General features: G+C 38.6%; 1 protein-coding gene across 1 annotated transcript; it reads left to right on the top strand.

Annotated features, from left to right (window-relative positions):
* Positions 1 to 6,149: 6,149 nt before the first annotated feature.
* LOC129104332 (lactoylglutathione lyase-like) lies at positions 6,150 to 10,715 on the top strand. The gene is made up of 6 exons (XM_054614967.1): positions 6,150 to 6,285; positions 8,472 to 8,554; positions 8,747 to 8,887; positions 8,997 to 9,064; positions 9,446 to 9,535; positions 10,170 to 10,715. Exons 1-6 carry the CDS (start codon positions 6,217 to 6,219, stop codon positions 10,259 to 10,261), a joined length of 543 nt encoding a protein of 180 aa, XP_054470942.1. The 5' UTR covers positions 6,150 to 6,216; the 3' UTR covers positions 10,262 to 10,715.
* Positions 10,716 to 11,551: the final 836 nt, after the last annotated feature.

The raw sequence follows: 11,551 nt of genomic DNA, 5'->3' as shown, positions 1-11,551 counted from the left end.
TGAGCTGCTGTCTTACAGCTTGCAGGTGGAACTGGATGCGGTCCTCACTGAGCTCTGCGTGGCCATCCAGAATGTGCTTGTCCAGTCTTGTGCTCTTATATTTGCAGCCCAAGACTGGACAAGCCTCCAAACGGATGTTTACGCGACCGGTTCCGAGGTTGAGAATTAGTCTTCTCTCTTCGGTATTTCTGACCCTGTGTGACCTCGTGAGATGATTTGGCAAGGCCGCGTAGTCATTGAGGCACAGTGGGCAGATGATGATTAACTTTGGCGGGGACATTTCTGAAAGAACAAAACAAGAAAAAGAGACATCTTTAGACAAAAAACATAGGTGATGAATACTAGCAAATACTAACTTGGGCTGAACAGCAAGGCATATGGCACGAAAAAGATCCTCTTGAAACATCTCAAACGGTAATAAGTGGCGATAATTCTGCTATACCTTGAGCTATGAGGTTGACATTTTAGCAGTGAACCCACACATGGATAAAACTGCAAAAATTAAGTAGATCAGAAAAAGGTTTGGGTTTTTTTTAACCATATTGCACCTATAAATATTCGACAACCAGAAAAAAACTGCCGACTTCAATATATCTCACATTTAAAACAGTAAAATTAGTTAGCTAATGTGTAATTCACGAATTGAGCCATTTATAAATTGTATACTGCTTAACTTTGATCCCTGCACTCACACACTCATGTCTTGAGTTCAATACATAACAAAAAACGGAGGAAAAGAGAGCAATAGCTACAGAGAGATAACAAAGGTTTTGAACTCAATTTACCTGAAAAGAAGGGAGGTAAAGAGAGAGATAGTTTTTACAGAAGCATGTGTTTCTCTCTGGAGGATCAGGTAACTAAATGCTGTGGCTGTGAGAGAGAGAGAGGGTAAGTCCACTCAAGCCCTGTTCTGATTGGCTAAGCTGTTCAGGGGCGGTGCCAGAGAGTCTGCCTCTGATTCTATGAATACTGCAGAGAGTGCTGCAGCCCCAACTACAGACAAATACACACACACACACACAAACCCCTTTATTTCTTTATTTATTTTCAATTTGTTCAAAAAAAGCTCTGTTGTGGACTATATCTCAATTTCATGATAACAACTCAATTGCAAGTTCTTTAAGGAAGAATACAAAAATGGACTGCCGTTCGGGACACTTTCTGCCATCTGGTCATTCAGGCCAATTGTCCTTACCCAAATGGCAAATTGCCATACCAGTCTTTTCTCTTTATTTTTTAACTTTAAATCCAGATAGAGAAATGGAACCTTTTCAAATTCAAAGTGAGGCCAATGGAGATTAAATGGACAATGGCATTTAGCAGTGGGGAAAAGGACACGATTAAAGAGTCAAAATACAGGTTTAGCAAGGCGTTGAGAGACGCTAAACGACAGTACTCTAAGAAACACATTGTGTACCCAATTGTTATTCTCTCAAATGGTCATAACTTCTCAGAAAATGGTAGAACCAGCCTGAGAGTTGGAAAAACATTCCATCTGATGACTAAAACCTGCACTTTAAATACTGAGTCTACAGACCCTTTAGGAAGCAAACTTTCTTCAGAAACATCCTATTAAGTAAAATGTGTCACCTGTTGTCCACCATATATTATTTTTATGAAAACAAGTCATTTAGAAGTGTTTTTATGGGACCCAACAACACGCTTCCTGATGTCCTGAACCAGTTCTTTGCTCGCTTTGACAACCACACCAGCAGAGTGCGAACTAAGACAACACCACCAAGGGAGGAGCCTGCACTCGTCCTACAGCGCCACCAGGTGAGATCCACTCTGATGAAGATTGACATCACCAAAGCAGCAGGACCAGACAGGGTATCAGGCCGCACACTGAAGTCATGTGTCGACCAACTAGCAGGGGTGTTTACCAACATCTTCAACCTCTCACTGCAACAGTCTGTGGTCCCCACATGCCTCAAATCCACTACCATTACCCCCGTGCCCAAAAAACAAACAGTCAGAGGTCTCAATGACTATCGCCCAATAGCCCTGACACCAATTGCGATGAAGTGCTTTGAGAAACTTGTACTATCACACATCAAGGCCAACATCCCCACTGATCTGGACAGCCACCAGTTTGCCTACCGGGGAAACAGATCTACGGAGGATGCTGTCTCAATAGCACTTCATACATCCCTGTCCCACCTGGAGCATCCAAACACTTACGCCAGGATGTTATTTGTTGATTTCAGCTCCGCTTTCAACACAATAGTCCCCCAAAAACTGGTAAACAAACTCAATAACCTTGGATTACCCACTACACTCTGCTCATGGATTATGGACTTCCTCACAAACAGACCACAAACCGTCAGAATGGGCAACCGCACATCCTCCACCCTCATCCTGAACACAGGAGCACCGCAGGGCTGTGTGCTCAGTCCTGCCCTTTTCACCCTTTACACCCATGACTGCACACCCATCCATTCCTCTAACACTATAGTGAAGTTTGCTGATGACACCACTATAGTATAGTATCAGACAACGAGGAGGCGCACTACATAGAGGAGGTACAACATCTGGTTGAGTGGTGTACTGACAATAACCTGGTCCTTAACACTGTAAAAACCAAAGAGATCATCGTGGATTTCAGGTGAACCAGGAAGACCACACCTCCCCATCTCCACATAAATGGTGAAGAGGTGGAGAGTGTAAGTGACATCAAATTCCTGGGAATCCACATCACAAAGGATCTGACACGGGCCCTTAACACCTCCCACCTGGTGAAGAAAGCCCAACAGAGGCTCTTCTTCTTGAGGAAACTCAAAAAAGCCAAACTCTACTCTCAGCCACAATCCTCTGCCACTGCACCACTGTGGTGCACAGCAGAGAACCGGAAAGACTTGGCCCGGGTAGTTAAAACAGCTCAGAGGATCATAGGAACCAAGCTCCCGGCTCTGGACACGGTTTATGCGAGTCTTCTACACAAGAAGGCTAGCAACATCAGCTAGGACCCCACCCACCCAGGTCACAGTCTGTTTGTCCCCCTGCCATCGGAGAAGGTACAGAACAATAAAAACTCACACAAACAGACTGAGGAACAGCTTCTTCCCCAGAGCTGTGGCCTCCATCACCACCCCCCATCAACCTGCTGAAAATTCATACTTTATACTCTGTTTGCACTGCCAAAACAAATGTTTACACTGCACTGTTTGCACAAATGTGATGTACATAGTAAAGTTTTCATTCCTTTTGTGTATTTTTATCTTGTATATTGTTGTTATTGTGTTGTATATTGTTGTTATTGTGTTTGTTGTTCGCTGCTGCTGGCTGGCTGAGGGCTACCAAACGGAATTTCATTGTATCACTACAATGACAATAAAAACCTCTTTATCTTTATCTTTATCTACTCTACTTTCCAACAGGTTTTACAATTTTAGTATGCTTTTTAACCATTAAACTCATTTCTGAAAAATTGGAATCTATTGGAAAGCTTAGCTAAGTTTGACTCAAGAGAGATCAACTTTGTAGATTTTGAACATTGGCAATTTTACAAAAAGAGATGCATAATCGATTATTTGCCACAAGGTTTTCTGGAAGCTTGCGCCTGCAGGGGCCATGCGTGCTCTCAGCCTGCCTCCAATGTCCACGCACCTCTGGATGTACAGATCCAGCATGCTCTGCAGGCCCTTTCAGCATTCAAATTTGCGGGAATGCTTTTTTGACGCTGTGTTCTGAGTGTGCGTTTCATCCAGTTTTTACGGTAATGCAATGGAAAACTCGTCTTTTAAAGCTACCGCAAATCCCTTCAAGGAATACTTCCAGTCTGGATTTCAAAGTAAAGGATCTCGTGTATTTGGGTTCAACTCTGATGTGGGATGAAAAAAAACATTCTTCCATAAGTAGTTTATGAAACTTATGTTTTATACTTAGTGCCTCTTAGACTACCTGCAGCAATGATATGAACTACTTTTACTGTGTACTTTCTGAGTAATCCAAGTCTCTTCCAGTGACCAAGATTCAGCCTTTTTCTCCAACTTTGATGTTGTATTAAAACACTTTCTCTCATAAGTAGTTTATTAATCTAATATTCTTGGACTAAGTACTTCCTAGGCTACTTGGACAGGTATTATGAAGTAATTTTACTGTGTACTTTTTGAGTAATCTAATGTCAAAATCCCCCCCACAGAACAAGAATATGCCTTTTTTGTCTAAATTTGATGTTGAATAAAAACACTTTCTTCCATAAGTAGTTTATGAGTCTGATATATTTTGAGTACGCACTTCCTAACCTATATGCACAAATACTATAAAATACTTTTACTTTGTACTTTTTGAATAATCTAAGGTCAAAGTCTCTTCAGGGGACCAAGATTCAGCATTTTCCTCAAACTTTGATGTGGGATAAAAAAAAGTAGTTTATGAGTCTAATATTTTTTGACTTATTACTTCTTAGAATAGTTGCAAAAAGAACTTGGAAGATCTTTTACTGTGCACTTTTTGAATTAATGACAAATCCCTTCCAGAGAAACAGTACAAATATGGACTTGAATATTTCCAACATCATGTTTCAGTTTGATACACCAATCCTACCAATCTGGGGATGGAATGTCACAGTACATTAACTTTTTTGTTTTAAATTATATTTAGAAAAAAAATAAATAATAATTTCAAAAAAATATAATAAATAATACATTGATGATTGCCTTACAAGGTGAACCACAAAAATTATAAGAAAAATAATAATATCAATTAATACATTGATGAGTAGTGAAAACAAAACTCCATTCAAAATGTTTCTTAAATAAAAGTACAAACAGCATCTAAATATAATTTAAAACAAAAAAAGTGACGTGTGGTACAGTAGGCCTACCTATATACTGTAGGGTTACTAAATACTTTATAGTATTTGTGCAAGTAGTCCAAGAAGTATTCAGTCTAAAAATAGTAGACTCATAAACTACTTATGAAAGAAAGTGTTTAGGCATATTCTTGTTCTGTGAGGGGGATTTTGACATATGATTACTCAAAAAGTAAACAGTAAAATGACTTCATAATATCTGTCCGAGTAGCCTAAGAAGTACTTAGTCCAAGGATATTAGATTCATAAGCTACTTATGGAAGAAAGTGTTTTTATCCCACATCAAAGTTAGAAGAAAAGGCTGAATCTTGGTCACTGGAAGAGACTTTGACCGTGGATTACTCAAAAAGTACACAGTAAAAGTACTTCATAGTATTTGTGCATATAGATTAGGAAGTATTTAGTCAAAATATATCAGAACCATAAACTACTTATGGAAGAAAGGGTTTTTATTTAACGTCAAAGTAAGACAAAAAAGGCATATTCTTGTTGGGGATTTTGACATATGTTTACTCAAAAAGTAAACAGTAAAATTACTTCATAATATCTGTCCGAGTAGCCTAAGAAGTACTTAGTCCAAGGATATTAGATTCATAAGCTACTTATGGAAGAAAGTGTTTTTATCCCACATCAAAGTTAGAAGAAAAGGCTGAATCTTGGTCACTGTAAGAGACTTTGACCGTGGATTACTCAAAAAGTACACAGTGAAAGTACTTCATAGTATTTGTGCATATAGATTAGGAAGTATTTAGTCAAAATATATCAGAACCATAAACTACTTATGGAAGAAAGGGTTTTTATTTAACGTCAAAGTAAGACAAAAAAGGCATATTCTTGTTCTGTGAGGGGGATTTTGACATATGATTATTCAAAAAGTAAACAGTAAAATTACTTCATAATATCTGTCCGAGTAGCCTAAGAAGTACTTAGTCCAAGGATATTAGATTCATAAACTACTTATGGAAAAAAGTGTTTTAATACCACATCAAAGTCTTGGTCACTGAAAGAGACTTGGATTACTCAAAAAGCACACAGTAAAAGTAGTTCATAGTATGTGTGCAGATAGTCTAAGAGGTATTAAGTATTAAATATTAGTTTCATAAACTACTTATGGAAGAATGTTTTTTTTTTTAATACCACATGAGAGTTGAACCAGAATCCTTTACTTTGAAATCCAGACCTGAAGTGTTACTTGCAGGATTTTACGACAACTTCAGAGTGGACGAATATGCTCTTGCATTACCGTAAAGACTGGATCAATCGCACACTCCGAATACATGCCTTTTATTTTGAAATCTAGTACCGGAAGGTGTCTCTGTGTTAAAGATCCCCGCAGCTGATTCCCAGTCAGTCAGTCAGTCCCGCAGAGCTTTGCTCCAGCTTTGTACAGTCTGTCAGCAAAAATGAGCGACAAAGGTCTGTCGGACGAGGCAGCGGCGTCAGCTTGTAAAGATGCAGATCCAATCACCAAGGTAAGTTGACTTTTGTCCTTTTTAACACCAGACACAACAATAGTTGTTACAGAATGACGTATACTTTCTGTCTGCGGCGTAAATGTGGGACGTGTTGCAAGCATTAGCCGCTGCAGCTAACCAGGCCAGCGTCCACAAGTTTATTATGCACCTTTTTTTGATGCTATAAATGTTTTTGTCCTCACTGCCTGTCATTCAACTTCCCTCCCAACTGTGTTGCCTGCATTCTTCCACTGACACTGTGTGTACACCATACCCAATGATATAAACAATCCATTTCTGCTCAGGGGCAGATCTATATCTCCATATCTCCCAAATTGTCTGGACTCTGGGGATTCCTTCTATTCTGCAAGCCCTTGTAAAATAAAAAAAAAAAGTTGAACTCTTTAAATATTTGCTCTGGGGGTCATTTACTACATTACTTTACATTACATTACATTACTTTACATTACATTACTTTACTTTACATTACATTACATTACATTACTTTACATTACATTACATTACTTTACTTTACATTACATTACATTACATTACTTTACATTACATTACATTACTTTACATTACATTACATAACATTACATTACAGTCATTTAGCAGACGCTTTTATCCAAAGCGACTTACAATAAGTGTATTCAACATAGGTATTCAAGAGAACTACTAGTCACCAGAAGTCATAAGTGCATCTCCTTTCTTAAACAAGCATCTAAGAGCAGAAACCAGAGCAAAAGTATAGTGCAGAAACAAACTAATACGAATACAATAAGTGCAATAAACTAATATGAATACAATAAGTGCAACAAACTAATAAAGTGCAACAAACTAATATGAATACAATAAGTGCAACAAACTAATATGAACAATAAGTGCAACAAACTAATATGAATACAATAAGTGCTAAGTGGAAGGCTCAGGGTAGTACTTCTTGAAGAGGTCTATCATCAAACTCCACGCTTAACACCTTCAAGAATGTGTCTCCAGCTATAGTGGGAGCAGAATCAGAGATCAGAGTCCACATCTGAGAGACTTCATGATACTGGATGGACATCAATAGAAACCTCTGTTGCATCGTGATCCACTTCTCTGCTGTTTGTTTGCTTAGAGTTTTTCCACATAATCAGAGCGTGACAGCGTCGCCAAATGCACCGCTTCTGTGTCATCCCTTCACAGAAGTAATGAATTTAGCTACAAGGCGACAGAACTGCGACTGTTTGCAACGTGTGGACGTGGTTGAGTGGGGAGACGGATTGTGCCGCAGCAGTGTTTGGGGGGGTTTCTATGGATGTGTTGACACTTTTGCACATAGTGAAAATTTGACACTGCTGTAGGAAGGGGCGCAGGAAAGAGAAACAGTCGGCAACCACAGAGATAACACTCAACTGTGAACCACGCACAGAGCCCAGTTCTGTTTTCGCACTCATACAACATCAGGATCAGAGAGAAAACAAGCTACACGGAGTTTGCCACATGCAAGCTGCAATTTATGAGATATTTTCCTCTCGCATCAGTTGTGACACATTAAACCAATCAAAAAAGACGCGTGAACTTCTGACCCGTCCATGGCCACGCCTGATCCCTGCAGGACTCTAGAATTGATGAGCAGCAACCCCTTGTGAAATGTGATGCTTTTAGTATTTATTCGCAAAACGCTTCTGTTAAACTGGCCCCTAGTACGGCACACATTTCAGGACATCATCAGACTTCACTTATCCAAGCAGGCCTGGTCTGCTCCGTGTGGTGATACTGACCGAGGCATAGTTCACATAGATGTATTTACGCCTTGTTGCACAGAGGTGTAGCTTGGCTGAAATCCCTCGAGGGAGTGCCAGGCCACAAATTTTCCTCTGTTGGAATTCGTCCTACCCTGCAGGCAAATGTGTTTTGAAAGCCTCTCGTGGCTTTGCAACAGAATTATATGATACACTGCTTTATATTTCACATCTGTAACTATCCCCGCTGTACCTTACATCTCAAGTGTTAATCCTTTTGTATGTGTATTCATGTCATTTCATTTTTTTCGGTGGGGGAAGCAAACTTTAAATGCACATACAGTGTACTGCTCACAGGGAATTAGCATAACAGGAAAAAGAGTGGCGTTGGCTAACATGCAAACTAGATTCCTAGTGCTGCTGACTGCTTGTTTTACAGTGTCATAAAGCTCTGTTTTTTGTGTTTCTGTGTTTTAGGATTTCATGATGCAGCAGACTATGCTGCGGGTTAAAGATCCAGTCAAATCCTTGGATTTTTACACTAGAATCCTCGGCATGACGTGAGTATGTCTTCAGTTCAATGAATCTTCATATCCACTTGCATTAAATTGTCCTAAAAAAGTGACACAATGAACATTTTTGGAGCTGTTCTTGCTTGTTTGTGTGCGTGTTGATGAGAACTTATCCCATAAACAAGCTTCACTTGGTGGCTAAAGTGTTTTTTTTTCTCTCTGGTGTGCAATATCTTCCAGGCTTATGCAGAAGTTTGACTTCCCCTCCATGCGTTTCTCACTGTTCTTCTTGGGCTACGAGGACAAGAAGGAGATTCCCACAGATGTGAAGGAGAAGACGGCCTGGACCTTCTCCAGAAGAGCCACCATTGAGCTGACTCAGTAAGGGTCTTCAATATGAGCTTTATTTTTTTAATTCCTCCTTCTTCTTCTCCTCATTTCCGCTCTTACCTTCTTCTATTCCTCCTCCCGTCCCCCTCCTGTCTTTCAGTAACTGGGGCTCCGAGGCTGATGAGAGCCAGTCTTATCACAATGGAAACTCAGATCCACGTGGCTTTGGTAAGATTGCTTCCCTTTTTTTTATAACACTTTTTTTTTAAAGTGCCATGGAAAGTTAGATTTACATTTCAAGACTTTGTTGTCCTACAAGAGAAAGTTTTCTTGAAAGAAGAAAACTTTGAAATGATTCCATTGACTTAAAATGTAGGAACACACCGTAAAATGATTAAACACACTCTAGTTTTAACAGTTACATTTTAGCTGTCATGAGCTGTGTTTTTTAAGATTCATACAATGCCAATTCATCCGTCATTTATGCCTTTTTTTGTTGCTGTTTAACTGTTTACTGGTACTTTTAAAGGCTCACCTGAGCAGACTTTGTGCAACTGTAGTGTGGATTTATAGTGACCGCGCTCTATTTTTCTACCTGGCGTTTAACAGGACACATTGGAATTGCAGTTCCTGACGTCTATGCAGCCTGCAAACTGTTTGAAGAGCAAGGAGTTGCATTTGTCAAGAAGCCAGATGATGGTAAGATGTAAAGTGTTTGTGAATATGAGGGTCATATATCGTATAATCGATAAGATTTGACAGCCTTTTCAGTAAAGTGTATATATAATTATTTCTTTCTCTATGGCACTCAGTTGGCCCAAACAATCAAAATAGTCACCAACTAAAACTGTAATAAGGGTTGAAATCATGTATACAAGAAAGAAAAGTCTTGATTCAAATTCTCGGGGTGGGCGGTAAAATATACTACAGTAAAGATGAAAAAAAAAAATAGCTTTCTCACAAGTAGTGTTATTATTTTAAACCATAAATCTACCAAGACTGTAGTCATTTCTACACAGCACATCTTCATCTTTCATTCACATCAACCCAAGATTATTAAAGCAATGCCTTTGCTGTTTGCAGATTTCTGTGAACTCTAACCAGATAATGACAAGTAATTCACAAAAGATAAATATGATCTATTGCCCTAATATTCTGCTATAGCTTTCCATGTACTGCCTCATTACATAATATCAGAAAACCACTGCTCAGTACCTGTTGTCATTACATACTGCCATTAGAGAGCACTCATTCTGAATCTTTAAAACATAGGTATTATACATGTTTATTCTTACAGCATTATCAATTATTTTTCTTCCTATTTTCTCCTCAGGTAAAATGAAAGGCTTGGCCTTCATTCAGGACCCTGATGGTTACTGGATTGAGATCCTGAGTCCTAACAACATGGTGTCCATTACCTCCTAAAAGCTATGACAACATACTACCTGCTGCAGTGTAAACAGGCCAGACCTGCTGCGACTTCAGCGAGCAGAACGTCTGGGTTTAGCGAAGAATTTAGCAACATGCGCCGGAGATCTCAGGGGGGAAGCGGAGCAGGTTCACTTGCATAATGGCGATCAGTGTGCCCTGGCACGGGCTGGACTTACATGGGACAGTTGATCAACAAATAGATTAAATACCTGAGTTATTGCTACGGACAGCATCTACTGTGGTAGCTGTTGTGTTCATCTACCATCATCCGTTTGTATGTGTCTTCAAAAAGTGATGCTAAAAATATAAAATGGTGTTACTGTGTAATAAATGTGAAAGCCTTCGTTTAAACAAAGATGGATTTGTGATTTATTCTAGTTTCGAGAGACTCGGCAAAAAAAGTAACTGTTTTTGCAAATACACTTAAGGGCAGTTGATCACATTTAAGATTAAAGCAAGCAATAATGAGCTGACATTTCAGTCATAAATGGAAGAATATGATTTACATATTCTTCATATGTAAATCATATTCTTATGAAATATTTTCATAATTATTTTAAATTCAAATCTTAATTATAATAATTTTGAAGATTTTTAAAGACTATTTTCTTTAATAAGTAAATATTGAGGCTAGAAAATGAAAAATCCACACTTAAAAAGAGTTGAAAATATTTCATCTTGTATATATTCAGTTTCGAATTCATTTATATTTTGAAATCAGTTTAAAATTTGACATGCCAAAATATTAAATTTCAATAAAAAAAAGTTTCTACAATCACACTTTTGCGTCTGGCCTTCCATTTTGATTACCTTTCAAACCAAAAATAATTAAATAAGTTGTTGATATCTTATGATAATGTCAAGAAATGTTGGTAAAATATAAAACAAAAACAGAATTTATCAAGGTGCATTTTGGATTTGGTCTGTTCAGTAGGCATTGTGGCTATGTCAGTCAAAGTTCCTGTCTTATCCCCTCTTTCAGATGGCCAGTTCAGACCAATCAAGGCATGATGGTGAGTTAAAAGTTGCTGGTCTGTGTTCTGACTTTATGATCTATGTTCTTTAAATGAATTTGCATTGTGGATGCAGTAATTTTGGGGGGAATTTATGCCTCTTACATTTTTGGGGTGAAGCAGACAAGATTTAGCTCTTTCTTTTTTTAATGAAAAGCGGCAACAATGTAGAAGCTGGTGTAGAAGTCATTTTTTCCCCCAAGTCTTTGAATATATATGTCTAATTGCAGAAACCAGAATGTTGTCTTTTATGGAGCACCTGATCCTAGAA

The sequence above is a fragment of the Anoplopoma fimbria genome, chromosome 2 (assembly GCF_027596085.1).
Source record: "Anoplopoma fimbria isolate UVic2021 breed Golden Eagle Sablefish chromosome 2, Afim_UVic_2022, whole genome shotgun sequence".
Lineage (NCBI taxonomy): Eukaryota > Metazoa > Chordata > Actinopteri > Perciformes > Anoplopomatidae > Anoplopoma > Anoplopoma fimbria.
Note: the sequence above shows the minus strand (reverse complement) of the source record. Positions and strands in the feature narration are given on the sequence as shown.